This window comes from Lynx canadensis, chromosome B4 (assembly GCF_007474595.2).
Source record: "Lynx canadensis isolate LIC74 chromosome B4, mLynCan4.pri.v2, whole genome shotgun sequence".
Classification (NCBI taxonomy): Eukaryota; Metazoa; Chordata; class Mammalia; order Carnivora; family Felidae; genus Lynx; species Lynx canadensis.
In genome coordinates, this window is record NC_044309.1 from 117,072,909 (window position 1) to 117,093,430 (window position 20,522).

At 37.3% G+C, this 20,522-nt stretch overlaps 1 protein-coding gene across 1 annotated transcript in view; it reads left to right on the forward strand.

Moving 5' to 3' along the window:
- The window catches only part of CFAP54 (cilia and flagella associated protein 54), a 353,980-nt gene that overhangs the window by 59,991 nt on the left and 273,467 nt on the right, over positions 1–20,522 (forward strand). The window contains exons 16-19 of the mRNA XM_030323452.1: positions 1,346–1,474; positions 1,840–1,966; positions 14,172–14,258; positions 14,334–14,455. Coding sequence (XP_030179312.1) covers positions 1,346–1,474; positions 1,840–1,966; positions 14,172–14,258; positions 14,334–14,455 — 465 coding nt within the window. The remainder of the gene's footprint in view (positions 1–1,345; positions 1,475–1,839; positions 1,967–14,171; positions 14,259–14,333; positions 14,456–20,522) is intronic.

Consider the following 20,522-nt stretch of genomic DNA (forward strand, 5'->3'; position numbering starts at 1 on the left):
ATATTCCTCAGCATTGCACTGTTGCATTGTGGTCACGAGGATGAATGAACTAGTGTGGGCTCGAACTGGAGTCAGCTTGACATCATTGCCATTCCCTTCTTTAGTCACCTTTGGGTCTCAGGGGAAAACCTGGAACTGCATTTCCCAGCATCTCATTGCCATGTGATTCTAGGTTAGTCTTCCAATGAGGCGCATTTGCATGAATTTATAACAGAAGGAAGACAGAGTTCTTATTCGGCAGTGGCAGATGGAAGAAGTTCATTTGCCAGCCCTGCTGAGCAAGCTCTTGCGACTCACTTGATCCAGTGTAGTAGACACAGTTGTCGTCAGCCACCTAGGTTCATGCACGGAGGCTTGTGCATGCAGCAGAATGGTCACTGACAGCTCTCTTGGCCTTTGTTCCCCCCAGCCTTCCAACGGTGATAGACACCTCTAATTCTGTGTATCAAATCCCTTTCTGCTTAGAGTATCTGGAGTCGTTCTGCTTTCCCAACCAAACTGACACATTAAGTTACATACACTCCCATGGAAAGTTTTCGACAACGTGTGTTTGAGTGTATAAAGTGAACTCCAAAATTTTCTGACAGAATTAAAAAATAGGCAAAGCAATATTGCATATTGTTAATGGATGCATACCCATGTAGTAAAAGTTTAAAAACATGCAAAAGAACAGTAAAAACCAAATTCAAGCACAGTGGCTTCCTTTAGGAGCAGAGAAGCATAGTCGTTGTGGACACTTGTATGGAGGATTTCAGTTATCTGCATGTATGCATTTACGTTATTTTCTAAAAATTTTCTGGAGTAATATGGAAAATTTGAAAGTATGAATAAAGCTGGATGCTCTTTATATTATTCTTTATATTTGTCCCTCTGTGAGAGTAATTATAATGAAAGGTATCTAGTTTTTGAAAATCATGATATTTGCCATTGGATTTGATGGCCTCTAAGTCTAAATTTCCAGCTCTGAGATTTAAAAAAAATAATAACTTCCAAAATGAAGTGTGTGAGATGACAGATTATGTAAGTTATATTGTAAACATTTACCAATAAATTTGGTACAATCAGAATTTTGAAACTATGAAAGGAAGATATATATATGTTTGTGAAAAGTTTATTTTATATTTGGAAAAATTATGAAGTGTATTTATTATTTCACTTTTATCAGTAGTACTCCACATTTAACTGAAGACAAATACATTTAGTAAAAAATACAACATGGTTGATATTGGATAGACTATTTAAATTTGTTATTTGGTTCGAGTTATTATTAAAAGAAGTTTGGAAATGTCATATATGATTTTCCTTTAAGTGTTATTTTTCTGTCTTGTTTATAAAATTACTTTAGAAAAAACCCGTGGAACAGTTATTTTTGGCTTATGAACTTCTTGACAAAGCAATTGGTGGGATAAATTTGAATTGCAAGTTAAGTACTTTGCCAAATGGATCATCAGTGATTGACCATTGCTATGCCAAGGTAAACAGGGAAACTCTTACATTAGATTTAAGTGCTACTTAGCTTGGCAGAGGGCTGGCCTTGCAAGTAGGTGAGTAAAGCATGATTTGTGGTGGCTTCACTCTCACAGGCCAGAAATCTATTCCCCCCTTCCCAGAAGAAATCAAGAAGAGTGAGGAGTCTTTAAATTTGTTATCAAAGAGGCCACTGGTGAACCTGAAAAGCAGGTTTATTAGCATGCAAACCAGATTGCTAAGGGTTGAAAAGTGAGCAGAATTTAATAGCTTTGAGTAAAATAATAACTTGAGTGATAATAGGATAGAGCTATTTTTAGTATGTTTTGATAATTGCATTTCTTTTTTATTTTTACTTCAATTCTACCAAAGTATACCCAGGATACAGATGGAGACATCTGCAAACCAGTCACATCGAATAGTTTCATGATGGATTTACATCTTGAACTAATTCAAGCCCAGCACCGAATAGCTGTTGTGCTTCTTGACCAATTGCAAGGTAGTCGTCATCAAAGCAAATAATTTGTCCTGCATCAATTTTAAGATAAGTTCAAGTATAGAATCAACTTAATTTGTTAGTTATCCTCTTGTTGACAGAGTGTTTTCCAGATAAATTTCATTATTTTCTTTTCTTTTCCCTGATTAATATCAATAGATACCTTTCATTATTGCTTTATACCCTGCATAGCAAATCCTTTAGTAAACTTCTAAAAAATTAAATTAATTTTGTTTGAATTATAGTAAATTATTGATATTTTTTAATTAAATCAGCCAAATATAATTATTGAGTGCCTACTTAGATCCAGGAACCATATTATATTTTGTATAAATAAGATACAACCTCTAATTTTGAGCTTCTAGAGACATAAGCCAATTGTAACAGTTTAGATTAATGAATGTAACTGAAGTGGGCTCAGAATGTTTGTTATAGGTACACAGAAGAGGAGAATCTATAATAGACAAGAGTCAGGGATGGCTTCCTAGAAGAGGTGATAGTTGACCAGAAGGCTAGTAAATATCTTTATGATGAAGAGTGAAAAGAAAGCAGTCATTTGGAGAGAGAAAATAGCCTTTAGCAAGCTGGAAACCAAACAGTAATATCGTGCAGTTTAGGAATTGCTGGAATTCTCTTATGGTGGAATAAAGAGCACATGTGGGAAAATGACATAGACAAGCCTGCCAAGGTAGACTCCAGTTACATCTAAATGGCTGGGGGTTTATATTTACCCTGGAAGCTACTGAAGACCTTAGAAAGACATCTCTGACAGCAACTTCAGAACACACAGGACTTGGATCTAACTTCTTTTGGTCTTATTATTAGGTAAAGGAGTCAAAACATTTTTTAAAAAGATGTCAATAATAATACCAGTGTGCATATAGATAACACGTTTGAGTTTCAAAATAAGATTTAACATCATTATGTCTAAAAACTGAGGTTAAATTCTGATAAAGGTAAGTTACTCTTGGCATGATTATATAGCCAAATATTCATTTAACTACTACTACAGTATAAATTACTAATTATAGAATAGAATCAAGTGTTGCTGCCTAATATAACCTCTGATTTCTGTCTAAAGCATTCTAATTTGAAGGGATACATACACCCCAATATTTATAGCAGCATTATCAACAGTAGCCAAATCATGGAAAGAGCTCAAGTGTCCATCGACTGGTAAATGGATAAGGATGTGTCACACACACACACACACACACACACACACACACACACACACACTGGAATATTAGTCAGCCATAAAAAAGAATGAAATTTTGTGATTTGTAATGATGTGGATGGAGCTAGAGAGCATTATGCTAAGCAAAACAAATCAGAAAAAGACAAATACCGTATGATTTCACTCATATGTGGCATTTAAGAAACAAAACAAACAATCATAGCGGGGAGAAAAGGCCAACCAAGGAACAGACTCTTAACTATAGAGAACAAACTGATGGTTACCAGAGGGGAGGTGGGTAAGGATGGGTTAAATAGGTGATGGGGATTAAGGAGTGCACTTGTGATGAGCACCGGGTGTTGTATGTAAGTGTTGAATGACTAATTTGAATACCTGAAGCTAATATTACACTGTACATTAACTAACTGGAATTTAAATAAAAACTTAAAAAAAATAAAGCATTCAGATGTCACATCATATATACAACTAAATAAATTTAATCAAGTGCTAGTTAATTAATTAATTTTTGAGTACAAACATTTTCCTCCAGGTCAGTAAGATATAATTGACAGATAACATTGTGTAAGTATAAGTTGTACGACTGTTTAGATTTGATACACTAATATATTGCAAAGTGATTACCATCGTAGCATTAGCTAATGCCTCCATCATGTCACATAATTATCATTTCTTTTTTGTGGTATGAACACTTAAGATTTACTTTCTTAGCAACTTTCAAGTATATACTACAGTATTATTAACTATAATCATCATGCTATACATTAGATCCCTAGAACTTATTTATCTTATAACTGAAAGTTCATAGCCTTTGACCAACATCTCTCCATCTCCTCCCAGTCCCCCTCCAGCCCCTGGTAACCACCACTCTGTTTCTATGAATTCAGCTTTTTTAGATTCCACATATAAGTGATATCATACAGCATTTGTCTGATTTATTTCAGTAGTGTTATTCCCTCAGAGTCCATTCGTCTGGTTGCAAATGGTAGGATTTCTTTCCTTCTCATGATTGAATAATATTCCATGGTGTATATATATATAGTGGTGGTATTTTTTATACCACATATTCTTCTTTATCCCTTCATCCATTGACAGACACTTTAGGTTATTTCCATATCTTGGCTATTGTGAATAATGCTGCAGTGAACAGGGGAGTGCAGATATCTCTACGAGATCTTGTTTTCATCTCCTTTGGAGATACACCTGGAAGTGGGATATCTGGATTGTATGGTAGTTCTATTTTTAATTTTTTGGATGAGCCTCCATAGTATTTTCCACAGTGGCTGAATGAGCCTACATTCCCACCAACATTGTACAAGGGTTTCCTTTGTCCTACATCCTCGCCAACATTTGTTATCTCTTGTCTTTTTTGATAGCTGTTCTAGCAGATGTGAAATGATAACTCATTGTGGTTTTGATTTGCATTTTTCTGATGATTAGTGATGTTGAGCATCTTTTCATGTACCTGTTGGCCATTTGTATGTATTCTTTGGAAAAATGTCTATTCAGATCCTCTGTCCATTTTTAATTGGATTATTTGTTTTTTTCGCTATTGAATTGTAGGAGTTCTTTTTTTTTTATATGAAATTTATTGTCAGATTGGTTTCCATACAACACACAGTGCTCATCCCAACAGGTGCTCTCCTCAATGCCCATCACCCGCTTTCCCCTCCCCCCACCCTCTATCAACCCTCAGTTTATTCTCAGTTTTTAAGAGGCTCTTATGGTTTGCCTCCTACCCTCTCTGTAACTTTTTCCCCCCATCCCCTCCCCCCTGGTCTTCTGTTGAGTTTCTCAGGATCCACATAAGAGGGAAAATATATGGTATCTCTCTTTCTCTGCCTGACTTATTTCACTTAGCATAACACTCTCCAGTTCCATCCACGTTGCTACAAATGGCCAGATTTCATTCTTTCTCATTGCCAAGTAGCATTCCATTGTATATTTAACCACATCTTCTTTATCCATTTGTCGGATGATGGACATTTAGGCTCCTTCCATAATTTGGCTATTGTAGAAAGTGCTGCTATAAACCTTGGGGTACTAGTGCCCCTATGCATCAGCACCCCCGTATCCCTTGGGTAAATTCCTAGCAATGCTATTACTGGATCATAGGGTAGATCTATTTTTAACTTTTTGAGGAACCTCCACACTGTTTTCCAGAGCGGCTACACCAGTTTGCATTCCCACCAATAGTGCAAGAGGGTTCCCATTTCTCCACATCCTCTCCAGCATCTATAGTCTGCTGATTTGTTCATTTTAGCCACTCTGACTGGCGTGAGGTGGTATCTCAGTGTGGTTTTGATTTGTATTTCCCTGATGAGGAGTAACATTGAGCATCTTTTCATGTGCCTGTTGGCCATCCAGATGTCTTCTTTAGAAAAGTGTCTATTCATGTCTTCTGCCCATTTATTCACTGGATTAATTTGTTTTTTGGGTGTGGAGTTTGGGGAGGTCTTTACAGATTTTGGATACTAGCCTTTTGTCCGATATGTCATTTGCAAATATCTTTTCCCATTCCATTGGTTGCCTTTTAGTTTTGTTGGTTGTTTCCTTTGCAGTGCAGAAGCTTTTTATCTTGATGAGGTCCTAATAGTTCATTTTTGCTTTTAATTCCCTTGCCTTTGGAGATGTGTCAAGTAAGAAATTGCTGTGGCTGAGGTCAGAGAGGTTTTTTTTCTGATTTTTCCTCTAGGGTTTTGATGGTTTCCTGTCTCACATTCAGGTCCTTCATCCATTTTGAGTTTATCTTTGTGAATAGTGTAAGAAAGTGGTCTAGTTTCATTCTTATACAAGTTTCTTTCCAGTTCTCCCAGCACCATTTGTTAAAGAGACTGTCTTTTTTCCATTGGATATTCTTTCCTGCTTTGTCAAAGATTAGTTGGCCATACTTTTGTGGGTCCAATACTGGAGTCTCTATTCTATTCCATTGGTCTACATGTCTGTTTTTGTGCCAATACCATGCTGTCTTGATGATTACAGCTTTGTAGTAGAGGTAAAGTGTGGGATTGTGATGCCTCCCACCTTGGTTTTCTTCTTCAAAATTACTTTGGCTATTCAGGGCCTTTTGTGGTTCCATATGAATTTTAGGATTGCTTGTTCTAGCTTTGAGAAGAATGCTGGTGCAATTTTGATTGGGATTACATTGAATGTGTAGATTGCTTTGGGTAGTATTGACATTTTAACAATATTTATTCTTGCAATCAGAAGAATAAACTTCCATTTCTTTGTATCTTCTTCAATTTCCTTCATAAGCTTTCTATACTTTTCAACATACAGATCTTTTACATCTTTGGCTTAGGTTTACTCCTAGGTATTTTATGATTCTTGGTGCAATTGTGAATGGGATCAGTTTCTTCATTTGTCTTTCTGTTGCTTCATTATTAGTGTATAAGAATACAACTGATTTCTGTACATTGATTTTGTATTCTGTGACTTTGCTGAATTCATGTACCAGTTCTAGCAGACCTTTGGTGGAGTCTATCAGGTTTTCCATGTATCGTATCATGTCATCTGCAAAAAGTGAAAGCTTGACTTCATCTTTGCCAATTTGGATGCCTTTGATTTCATTTTGGTATCTGATTGTTGATGTTAGAACTTCCAACACTATGTTAAACAACAGCGGTGAGAGTGGGCATCCTTGTCATGTTCCTGATCTCAGGGGGAAAGCTCTCAGTTTTTCCCCATTAAGGATGATGTTAGCTGTGGGCTTTTCATAAATGGCTTTTATGATGTTTAAGCATGTTCCTTCTATCCCGACTTTCTCGAGGGTGTTTATTAAGAAAGAATGCTGAATTTTGTCAAATGCTTTTTCTGCATCGATTGACAGAATCATATGGTTCTTTTCTTTTCTTTTCTTAATGTGATGTATCACATTGATTGATTTGCGAATGTTGAACCAGCCCTGCATCCCAGGAATGAATCCCACTTGATCATGGTGAATAATTCTTTATTTATGCTATTGAATTTGATTTGCTAGTATCTTGTTGGGAATTTTTGCATACATATTCATCAGGGATATTGGCCTGTAGTTCTCTTTTTTTGCGGGGTCTCTGGTTTGGGAATCAAAGTAATGCTGGTTTCATAGAATGAGTCTGGAAATTTTTTGGAACAGCTTGAGAAGGATAGGTATTATCTCTGCTTTAAATGTCTGGTATAATTCCCCAGGGAAGCCATCTGGTCCTAGACTCTTATTTGTTGGGAGATTTTTGATAATTGATTCAATTTCTTCACTGGTTATGAGTCTATTCAAATTTTCTATTTCTTCCTGTTTGAGTTTTGGAAGTGTGTGGGTGCTTAGGTATTTGTCCATTTCTTCTAGGTTGTCCAGTTTGTTGGCATATAATTTTTCATAGTATTCCCTGTTAATCCCTTGTATTTCTAAGGGATTGGTTGTAATAATTCCATTTTCATTCATGATTTTATCTGTTTGGGTCCTCTCCCTTTTCTTTTTGAGAAGCCTAGCTAGAGGTTTATCAATTTTGTTTATTTTTTCAAAAAACCAACTCTTGGTTTCATTGATCTGCTGTACTGTTTTGTTTTTAGATTCTATATTGTTTATTTCTGCTCTGATCTTTATTATTTCTCTTCTTCTGCTGGGTTTGGGGTATCTTTGCTGCTCTGCTTCTGTTTCCTTTAGGTGTGCTGTTAGATTTTGTATTTGGGATTTTTCTTGTTTCTTGAGATAGGCCTGGACTGCAATGTATTTTCCTCTCAGGACTGCCTTTGCTACATCTCAAGGTGTTTGGATTGTTGTATTTTTATTTTTGTTTGTTTCCATATATTTTTTAATTTCTTCTCTAATTGCCTGGCTGACCCATTCATCCTTTAGTAGGATGTTCTTTAACCTCCATGCTTTTGGAGGTTTTCCAGACTTTTTCCTGTGGTTGATTTCAAGTTTCATAGCATTGTGGTCTGAAAGTGTGCATGGTATGATCTCAATTCTTTTATACTTATTAAGGGCCTGTTTTGTGGCCCAGTATGTGATCTATCTTGGAGAATGTTCCATGTGCACTCAAGAAAAAAGTATATTCTGTCACTTTGGGAGGCAGAATTCTAAAGTCCATCTGATCCAGTATATCATTCAGGGCCCTTGTTTCTTTATTTATTCTCTGTTGGATGTTCTATCCATTGCTATAAGTGGAGTATTAAAGTCCCCTGCAATTACCACATTTTTATCAATAAGGTTGCTTATGTTTGTGATTAATTGTTTGGGGGCTTCCAAATTCAGTGCATAGACATTTATAATTGTTAGCTCTTCCTGATGGATATACCCTGTAATTATTATATAATGCCCTTCTTCATCTCTTGTTACAGCCTTTAATTAAAAGTCTAGTTGTTCTAATATAAGTAAGACTGCTCCAGATTTCTTTTGACTTTCAGTGGCATGATAGATAGTTCTCCATCCCCTCACTTTCAATATGAAGGTGTGCTCAGGTCTAAAATGAGTCTCTTGTAGACAGAAAATAGGTGGGTCTTGTTTTTTTTTTTTTATCCATTCTGATACCCTATGTCTTTTGGTTGGAGCATTTAGTCCATTTACATTCAATGTTATTATTGAAAGATATGTGTTTAGAGTCATTGAGATATCAGTAGGTTTCATGCTTGTAGTGGTGTCTCTGGTACATTGTGGTCCTTACAACATTTCACTCACAGAATCTCCCTTAGGATCTCTTGTAGGGCTGGTTTAGTGGTGATGAATTCCTTCAGTTTTTGTTTGTTTGGGAAAAGCTTTATCTCTCCTATTCTGAATGACAGACTTGCTGGGTAAAGGATTCTTGGCTGCATATTTTTTCTGTTCCTCACACTGAAGATTTCCTGCCATTCCTTTCTGGCCTGCCAAGTTTCAGTAGATAGGTTTGCTACTAGCCTTATGTGTCTACCTTTGTATGTTAAGGCCCGTTTATCCCTACCTGCTTTCACACTTGATCTTAGCCAAAAGGCCGAGAAGCGATATCCCTAGCTGCTTTCAGAATTCTCTCTTTATCCTTGTATTTTCCCGGTTTCACTCTGATATGTCATGCAGAAGATCAATTCAAGTCTGAAGGGAGTTCTCTGTGCCTTTTGGATTTCAATGCCTGTTTCCTTCCCCAGATCAGGGAAGTTCTCGGCTATGATTTGTTCAAGTACACCTTCAGCCCCTTTCTCTCTCTCTTTTCTTCTTCTGGAATTCCTATGATACGGATATTATTCTGTTTGATTGCATCATTTCATTCTTTAATTCTCCCCTCATACTCCTGGATTTTGTATCTCTTTTTCTCAGCTTCCTCTTTTCCCATAATTTTATCTTGTAATTCACCTATTTTCTCCTCTGCCTCTTCAATCCATGCTGTAGTCGTCTCCATTTTATTTTGCACCTTGTTTGTAGCATTTTTAAATTCATCATGACTATTTTTTAGTCCCTTGATCTCCGTAGCAATAGATTCTCTGATGTCTTCTATGCTTTTTTCAAGCCCAGCAATTAGTTTTATGACTATTATTCTAAATTCTTGTTCTGTTATATTGCTTAAATCGGTTTTAATCGATTTGTTAGCTGTCGCTACTTCCTGGAATTTCTTTTGAGGAGAATTCTTCCGTTTCATCATTTTGGCTAGTTTTCTGTCCCTTTTGCATTTTAAAAGCTTGTTGTATGCTCTGCACCTGCGAGCACCTGCTGTATTAAAGGAGGGTCACATACTGGCCAGGGCCTGGCCCTTCAGGAGGTGTTTTTTCGGGTCTTGTTACTTGCTCTCTGTTGTTGTGACTTTGGTTATTTTATTACCCTACTCATAATAATATTTTGGCCCCTCTACCAGATATGCCTTGATTTGTTCATTGGAGTAGCCCTGTAAAGGGAAACAGATGGACAAACAGGAGACAAAAATACGCAAACACACAAATAACACAAACAAACAAACAAAAAACCCCTAAAGACTAAAAACAAAAAACCCCAAAACACCAACTACAAGTAAAGAAGAGGGTGGAGGTGGTGCTGATGGAAGAGCACATACAAAGAGAGAAATGACTGGGGTGGGGGGGAGGGAATTAAAAATAAATATTGGTTGGGCAGAGAGACTAAAAGGCTTAATCCAGGGAGGGAGAAAGGAAAATAAAGAAGGAGGTGGGGAAAACGAAATGAGGATAAAGTTGCCCAGACAGAGAAACTATATGGCTTGAAAATTCCAGAGAGAGAAAGGAGTATAAAGAAGGAGGTGTAGAACATGTATCAAGACAATGGATTAAATATGTCTGTTTAGACAGACCAATAACCAGAGTAACCAGCCTAGGGGAGGGAAGAGATAAGGAGGAGAAATGGGGGAGGGGGAAGAATATATCTATATATCCAGAATTGACCTAGAGTTAATCCAGGCAATGCTGCATTGCTTGTCGGTGGTAGCTGTCCTCAGGGTCTGTGCCGCTCCAGTGGATAGGCAGTTACCCAGTGCAAGGGGGCGTGGTTTGGTGTGGTCGGAACCCACCTCCTCTAGGAGCCCTGGAAGTGATCCCTGAGGCCCCACCTTGGTGGTGGTGGTGGGGGCAGGGGCAGAATGGTGATCCCCCAGTCTCTTCACGGATCCCGACCTGGTGAACTCCGTTTGAGTGGTCCTCACTGTGCTGCGGGCACAGACGGGGGGTGGGGGGGCCACAGTCTTTCTTACTCCGCCAACTCCCCTGACCCTGCACTTGGCTAGGATTCAAAGTCCCGCTCTGTGAGCTCTGACGCTGGGGAAGTGCCTCTGAATGTGGTGATATATGGTCCCGGCTGGCTTTGTGCCGCCGCACTTCACGGAGGACCGCCTTCTCTTACCACGGACTGAGTCTCTGCCCTTGCCGCCTGAGACCCCGCCATGGCGGATGGCGGACACAGGCAGGCTTTGTCTTTTCCCACAGCACTCCAGGGACTCAGCAGCAGTATCCTCCTGCAGACTGAGCCCCTGGCCCAGCCGCTGTGCCCCGGGGTGGCGGATGCGGGCAGGTTCTGTGCTATTGCGCAGCCCTCCAGGGAGGGAACCACTTTCTCCAGCTGCGGACTGAGACTCTGACCTACCACCACACCGAGGCCTGGCTGCCCCCCTCCCCAGGTGCGCGAACAGAGGCCGGCCCCATCCGAAGAAAGCCACAGTTAGAGATTGGATCCTTCTCAGTCCCAGGTCCATCTCCTGTACCCATAGGTCCGGTCCTGCACTTTTCTATCCGCTCTTTCTCTTCCCTTTGTCTCTCCACAGAAGGGGGTCCCTCCCCTCCATGCTCACGTGACCTTTTTTTTTTTTTTTTTATCTCCCCCAGTCGCAGTTACCCACCTATCTTTTTTCCAGCTTTCCCATTTTCTTCCTAGTAGATTCAGTCTCTTTCCTCCCAGGCCCTGGTGTTCAAAGTCCTTTGGCTTCTATACTTCTTTGAGAGACAGGGGAAGTATGGATTCCCCCTACTTCTCTGCCATGTTGGCCGCCCTCCAGCAACTACGAGTTCTTTAAATATTTTGGGTATTAATCCTTATCAGATATATGATTTGTAGATATTTTCTTCCATTTCTTCCATTTTCTTCCATATTTTCTTTCCCTTTTCATTTTGTTGGTTATTTCTTTTGCTGTGCAGAGCTTTTTCATGTGATGTACTCGTATTTATTAATTTTGTTATTACTTGTGCTTTTGCTGGCAGATCAAAAAAAAAAAATCATTGCCAAGACCAATGTCAAGAAGTGTTTTTTCTTCTAGGAGTTCTATGGTTTCAGTTTTTAGGTTTAAAATTTTAATCCATTTCAAGTTAATTTTTGTAAGTGGTGTAAAAGGTCCAATTGCCTTCTTCTGCATATGGATATCCAGTTTTCCTAACACCATTTATTAAGGAAACTGTCTTTTCCCTACCAAATATTCTTTGCTCCATTGTCTAGTGTTAATTGGACATATTTGCATGTATTTGTTTCTGTTCTATTAGTCTGTGTGTCTATTTTTATGCCAGTACCGTACGTGTTTTAATTACTATTGCTTTGCAGTGTAGTTTGAAATCAGGAAGTTCGATCCCTCCAGTTTTGCTCTTCTTTCTCAGGCACTTCTGTTTTTGTCCATGAATAGATGCTGAGTTTTTCTTTTTGCATGTGGAGGGGGGGAGGGATGACTTATGCTGCCATGATGCTTTGTCTTACCATATTAACAAAGTGTTTTCAGAATTATTAAACCAATACCACCATTAACAACAAAACTGCTAAGTAAATTTAGGACTTCTTTGCAGTTCATTTTGTCTTTAGAATATATCACATGTTAGAGAACTGTGTTCAAATTTACTTGAATTAATTTTATTTTTTCTATGGTGATGTTTCCCATTGGTATATACTTAGGACCACGTGCTTGTATTTGCATTCTGTTTACATAAAATTTCCCTTTTCTTTATTCTTTTATCCCTTTATATTTTTCATCCTCTTACATTTTATTTTCAACATTTATACTGTTTCAAAGCCTGTTTCTTAAAAGACCTGCTGGATGTAGAGGGAAGCAAATAAAATGAAAATATTTCTGTGTCATCATATATATATATATTTCAATCAGGCTACTTAGAATAAGAACTTTGAATATTCTTTGATTTTAAAATATTTGGACCACAAATGTATTTCAAAACATGAATGGCATTTATGTGTCAGGTTTTCTTTAAGAAAACTAGCCTATAATTCTCACTTAGTAGCTATATTATCTTCTGTAGTAAAGTGGGGTCTGTTTACTTATAGAGTTAATAACTAGTTCATTCTCTAATTATTATCCATAAATCTTTCCAGGCTAAGTGATCCTCTGAGTTTTTATCAGAGACCATTTAATAATACTGATGGTAGACTTGAGCTCAAATTTAAATGGGCTTAGTTATTATTCCTTTGCAATATCTCTGGGACTCCTTGATGTTTTTCTCCACTTATTGAACTATCACCCTAGCAAAGATTTTCATTTTTTCCTTCTTTCTTCATTCTTGCATGCTGCTGCCAGACTAATGTTGCCTAAATACTGCTTTTGTCATTCTCATTCAAGAACTTTACAGTGGTTGCCTGTTGATGATAGTGGCATTAAATATGACTTATCTGCGTTGGGCATTCAGAGTTTTCTTGAATCTCATCCTTCTTATCTCTATTATACTCATGAGAGCCTTCTTATCTCCAACTGTTATACTCATGAGAGTCATCACTTAGTTAGCACTTATAATACACCAGGTACTGAGAGAATGATGCATTATTTTCTGCTTTGTGTTGCTGTCTCCATGCAGAGAAATTCCCTTATCCTTCACCATTAAAGAAACTTTATATCCTTTAATGGTATCTGTTGGCATCTTTTCATCAGTCAATCATCATCTCATGGCATTAGCACAAATAATTAAAATAACAGGGGTTTATTGTCAGGTTACTACAAGTACCTTCACATACCTCCAAGAAACAAAATATTGCCTGATCTCCTGAGGACCAGATCTCAAAAATCAAAATCAGAGCAACATTCTCCATCTTCCTGGGCCAGCATACTTTTATTCTCTTCTCCATCATCCTCTCTTTCCTAGACCACAACGATGGCTCATCCCAACTGTACACCAGGATCTCTCACTGCCCATAGTCAGCTGGCAAGAATTCGTGTGTTAGTTGAAAATCTTGAGAGAGGCGAGTGGAGGTATTCTTGGGGTACTCAGAGATCTTGCAGGGATCATGGATGGAGCAGTTTTAAAAAGTTTATCAAAAGAGAAGTGAATAAAAGTAGGTTGGATCTTATTTATCAACTTTCAAGATGATTTTATTTAAGATGAGATAGCAAGTTAAATATTTTTATAATTTGAATATTTTTTATGTCCTCAGGCATACCGTGGCAAATAAAAGAGAGTTTGTCAATTAAACTGCATTTATTTATAGATTGTTGTAGATTTGTTTGAATTTTTATCTATTAATGAAAAAAGACATGACATATGAGAGGAAGTAATAATTTTGCAAATAGATAGTTACCCTTTAATGTTTAGAAAATATGCCCTTTTTTTGGATACAAATCTAATTGTAATGGCAATCTTCTCCTTCTTCAGTTTTGCAGACTCCAGCTGCTAGCAAGCATGTATCTGCCAAAGATCCAAAAAAGCTGAAACAATCTAGAAGCATTGACTGTTTTACAGGTACTGTTTTTCCAAAAAATTTAAAGATAGTTTTTATGTTTCCCTTTTGGTAAAAATGTGTATTTTCTGTTTCAGAATTAAGTGTAATGAATAAAATAAAGAAGAATAAGATGTCCAAAGCGATTTACTTGATGGAGAAAGCTCTTCTAGTATTTGAAAAAGATGCAGCCTCTACATGTTCACACAACTTTTTGATGGTAACAACATGCCATTCCTTTTTTTTTCTTTTTTTTACTCCTGACATACAACCATTGTTAAATGAATGATTTAGTTCCCTTTGCTAAAAATAATGTGTTCGTTAGATTATGAACTTTACGGTCCCTATATCTAGTCCTCTCTTTTGAGAAGTAGAATGGTTCTGAACAGGGAACTAATTTGTATTGCCAGTCCTGAACTCTCCTAAAATGATAGATCCTCTCACTGTATTTTCTCTTTGTAGGGGCAACTTACATTGGAAGCCAAATAAAATCAGAAGGATTAAAAATAAGGGAAACTATAGAATTTAAGTGACACTATGCTAGCATAATGCATTCCTTACTATGGAATTAAAATACTTCAAGTCCATTGGCTCACATATCTCCTCTCTGGTGGTATTGGTGATTTATGGACCAAATGCCTTATTATCTTACTCTGACCTGGAAATTGTTCTGTCTTCTTGCTGATTCATTGTATATTGATTTTAGAGTTTAAATTTTTGAGGGCAGTAAAATTTAAAATTAGGGGATTTTTAAAAATTTTGTCTCTCATACTGTATTACCCATAAAAATTTGATTGTATTGGCTGAGTGAATGGTACATGGTGAAGTAGAGAATAATGATACAAGTAGTTTAGCTGATAAGAGAAAGACAAAAGTAGGTCAAAGCTAGGGAGAAGATACAGAGTTTAAGAAGAGTTTAAGAGAAAAAGTTTAGCATATTTATATAATGGGGATGAAGAGCCAGAAGAAAAGGAATTGAAGATATGAGAGGGGTTAATGATAGAGCAGAATCCTATTAGAAGAGGGAAGGAGATGATTGAAAACACAGATAAAGTGATTCATCTTCAGTGGAGGGTGGGCTGCAGGGCAGATGCCTCATCCTCTGATATAAAAGGGAAGGAGGAAAAGACTGATGTAGATTAGAGTGAGTCTATTAGTGTGGAGGCAGAGAGTTGAGTTGATGCCTTCTTATGCCAATCATCTGATAGAGTAGGAAGCAAGGGATATCTGCCAACAGCGGAGAGCAAGGGTGGACAGTTGGACCGAGGAGAGAGAAGATGGTTACAGAGTGGAGAGGAATGAATGAGGAATGGATGGGGAAGCTGACTCCAAGTTAAAGGACTGGCCAGCACAAAGTTCTGGCTGAAGTTGAAGACCATGAATTTTTAAGAAGCCCCATCTGCATAGTGGTATGACATTATCCTGGTGTGTTATTTTTAGTAGCTGTGACAGCAGAATATTTGTGACAGCAGAAATATGTACAGGGCTGGATTTTTACAAATGATAGTATGGGTTAAAAGTTCATAATAAAAATGGGTACAGAATGAGTGAGAGGGAAGTGACACCCTCACGGTCTTTAAAGGCTTGGTGACTAGGAAGATGTCAAGAGACCAGACATCTCTGTGAGGTCAGAGACCAGAAAATCAGAATCTGAGAGAGCTGGAAGGATAGGTATTTGAGGTCAGAAAGTAGGATATTGGAATTTAAGATTTCTGATATATAGCACTCTCTGATCATCTGTCCATTACTTCATTCATCCAAAAAATGTTTTTGAGTACTTACCATCCATTCAGCAAATATTTATTGCACATTGATTGTGTGCCTGGTATTATGCTGAGTACAGGGGATAAAAACAAATTAAATCCTTTATTTATTTAAGAAATATTGACGGGTTGCCTTCTCTTTGTGGTCCCTGCCTTCAAGATAAATCCAGTCTGTGGGAACATAGATAAGTAAGTAGGTAATTATGGGTCATTGCTATAGATGCTTTCATTGCAAAGAGTGCCAGGGGAATTAGGCAGAGGAGTACCCAACCCAGCAGTGGGTAATGTTTAAGGAAACATACAGAAAAGGAATCGTGAAGTTGAATACTGACAGGCAGAGAAAGAGGAAGACAAAGGGTGGAAATGATATTATGGAAGAGAAAACAACATGTACAAAGTTCCTGAAGCTAGAAATCTCATAGAGTTCTTGTGGTCCTATGGGTCTCAGTGTCACAGAAGCATAGATGCAAGGGGAGGGGTGGGTATTGGGATAAGATGGTAAGAAGAAGAGACCACAGAGGAAGTCTGAGGATTTTGGATGGACTGATGCTATTGGTGTTCAAGGTTGGTAAGTCCGTCCTGGCAGTATTAGAGGAGAGCCTTATTAAATTTGAATATCTAGCATTTGAATGAAGGAGTTTTATGATAGTTTGGATAGTCTCAGATGACTGGTGCCTGATTTTTGTTGGAAAACTTTGGGGGTGTGTTCAGATTCATTTTCTCATCAGATGCTTCTGAAGCCCCTTGCTACTATCTGGTACTTGGAGGATACTAATACTTCAGTCCTATTTCTACATCAAATAAAACTTATCTTTCTTTTAGAACTGTTTCTCTCAGGAGTAATTTTGTGGCCTCTCAGAGCCTGGAGAGAATAAAGCCTCTGGGATTTTCCCTTTTGTTTTATTATGACTGAATCTGGTCTTCGTGCTGTCATAATATGCTCATTCCCCTGTTATATCTCTATCTTCCTACCTTTGACACTGGGGGACACACTGGAGTTGTGGGAAGTCAGAAGTTTTCATGCTTTTCTCCCTGTGTGCCTTTTCCTTCTATTTCTTAAGTGAAACTATTTTAACTTAAGAAAAATTGTAAGTATAATGTCCTCTTAGGATAGAATCATGAGATGCATTTAGAGGCTCTATTTTTTTTTTTTTTTTATGAGGGGTCCTCCACAAGGATTTCACCAACTAGGAACATGTTGAATATTTATTTAGAAGTTCTGAAATCATCTATAGCCACCTCTGCTCCTCAATGGTAGTTTTTTATCCAAGTGTTAAGGCTTAATGATCAGTCCTTAGAGTACTCTCGTAAACAATGATGTTATGGCTCAAATAATTGCCAAACTTTCTCTCTTTAAAGAAGACAAATAAATTTCTTTCCCTTGGCAATCATTTCTGCTGGGGTGTATTACAGAATGGTTTACATTATCATGATTTTGTAATAAAGTTATCCCCAAATCAGTAACTAATGTGTCACCTGATACCATAAAAAGGTTTGAAAAGCCTGGGTCTTTTTCTTTTCAGAACTCTTAAATAATTCATACCCTGTTTTAGTTTTTCAGAAGTTTCCTGACCTTGTGGAGCTGCATAATCTCATCAGGTGTCCATTTTATTCCTAATCAGTTATAAGTGGACCAACTTGTTGCCAGGAGTGAGAGACAAACCTTTGATAATAGCTTGTTAGCTTTCTAAATGAAATGACTGGTTTGTTTTTTGATTATGGGGATTTCCACCCCCCCCCTTTTTCCTGTCTTGGTTATTGGGCTTCTGAAAGTCCATGTTGGCTTTTTATTACATTAGCGGTAATTGGATTACTAAGTATAATTATTCTTCCTATTTTATAGCATTTTAGTCAAATCAATTCTATTTGCTTTTGGGGAAAGAATATAGGTAAATCAATTTTTTTTTCAGAGATCTTATCAGCTCTTTTTAATTGTTCCATGTTGGAGTCTTTCCCATAAAGAGCAAATTCTTTCTGATTCTGACCCCCTCCTGTGAAGTCATATTTTGACCCCCTAGACTTCAAACTATTGACGGGAGATTTTATCTAACTTACATTTCAAGTTTTAACGGTATTTTGTAGGAAACTTCATCCAGGTTGCCTTTCCATGCTTCTTTTTAACTTAGCTTTGTATTACGACAAGATACATAGTAGTTAGGAGTATAGGGTGTTGGGTTAAAGTTTTGGTTCTGCTACTGACTAGCTGTATGATCAAGGTCAAGTTACTTATGCTCTCCTAAGTTTTAATTTCTTCATATATAAAATGGGGGTTCTTGGGAAGATTCAAGGAAATGATGCATGTAAAATGCTTAGCATTTGGCACAGAACAAGCAGTCAATAAATGTTAGCCATTATTATTATTACTACTACTACTACTACTCTGTCTTCCACTTTAAGCATTCTGGAACATTCTGTTTTATCATATCAGAGCTATTTTTTGGTGTTCTAGATATACTTTCCTCTATCAAACTATATGTTTCTTTTTGTGTTGTCTCCGAGATTGATCTTATAAATTGTATATTTTATTCTTAGCAATAAAAAAATATTTCTTTCCTGGATTCTTGGATATGACTTAACTTTTCATCTCCTTCTAAAATGTATGTAATAGTGCTGAGAATCCAGAATATACCTCAGGAGGTCTACTAGACAAGTAATAAATATGGCACTTTATTATTCCAGTCTTATGATCGTTTTTTATGGATAGTTGTTAATCATGACCTTGAAGATTGCATTATATCTTTCCCCAAGTGTTTTGCTGCACTGTCGATGTCAAACGTATTTAATGTCAATCTGTCCTCGTAAGCATTGAGTAACTTCTAAAAAGAAGCAGGTCTGTTTCTCTATGGGAACTATAGGCAGAGATTTACATTCAGACAAAAGTACTTTGGACTTCAGTACAATTTTTAATGGCAATAAAACAATATGTTTTGATGGACATATTAGGCAACATGTTGGACGTGTTATAGGCAACAGTCATGTCCATACTGAGAACATTTTCTCTTTTTACAGTTGAATAGAGCTGGTTTCATGGGAATTTTCCTTTCTTGAGTTTTTGGGACTACTTTTCTGGTAATATTTTTTTCCTTTTATTTGAGGAACCCCCTTTAAAAAGCCCTAATCACTTTCTTTTTTAAAAATTGATGTATAATTGACATATAACGTTACATTAGTTTCAGGTGTGTAACGTAATGGCTCGATATTTGTATATGTTGCTAAATGATCACTACAAAAAATCTTATTAACTTAGGTATTTGTTATCAGTTACAAAATTTTTTTTCTTGTGATGACAACTTTTCAGATTTACTCTCTTAGGAACTTTTAAATAAGGAATACAGTATTATTAGCTGTAGTCACTGGGCTGTACATTACACCCCCATGACTTATTTTATAACTGGGAATTTGTACCTTTTGACCCCTTTCACCCATTTTTGTCCCACCTCTCACCCCCAACCAACTGGCAACCACCAATGAACTTGGTTTTTTTCAGATTCCATATGTGAATGACATCATATGGTATTTGTCTTTCTCTGACTTATTTCACTTAACATAATGCCCTCAGGGTCCATCTATGTTGTCTCAGATGGCAAGATTTCATTTTTTTTCTATGGCTGAATAATATTCATACATATGAGTTATATATTCATATATATATAATGTGTCTTGGCTATTGTAAATAATGCTGAAATGAACATGGGGGTATAGATAGTTTTTCTAATTAGTGTACCAGTCACTCTCTTATAAATGGAATGCTTTTAGCAACTCAATGATTTGGCTTCCTAAGTTAGGATTTTAATTTCTTTTTTTTAATTAGTTTCATTTTTTAAAAATATTTGAAATTTATTGTCAAATTGCTTTCCATACAACACCCAGTGCTCATCCCAAAAGATGCCCTCTTCAATACCCATCACCCACCCTTCCCTCCCTCCCACCCCCCCATCAGCCCTCAGTTTGCTCTCATTTTTTAAGAGTCTCTTATACTTTGGCTCCCTCCCACTCTAACCTCTTTTTTTTTTTTTTCCTTCCCCTCCCCCATGGATTCCTGTTAAGTTTCTCAGGATCCACATAAGAGTGAAACCATATGGTATCTGTCTTTCTCTGTATGGCTTATTTCACTTAGCATAACACTCTCCAGTTCCGTCCACGTTGCTACAAAGGGCCATATTTCATTCTTTCTCATTGCCACATAGTACTCCATTTTGTATATAAACCACAATTTCTTTATCCATTCATCAGGTGATGGACATTTAGGCTCTTTCCATAATTTGGCTATTGTTGAGAGTGCTGCTATAAACATTGGGGTACAAGTGCCCCTATGCATCAGTACTCCTGTATCCCTTGGGTAAATTCCTAGCAGTGCTACTGCTGGGTCATAGGGTAGGTCTATTTTTAATTTTTTGAGGAACCTCCACACTGTTTTCCAGAGTGGCTGCACCAGTTTGCATTCCCACCAACAGTGCAAGAGGGTTCCTATTTCTCCACAGGATTTTAATTTGTAACTAGCACTAGGTTTTACCTTGAGTACTA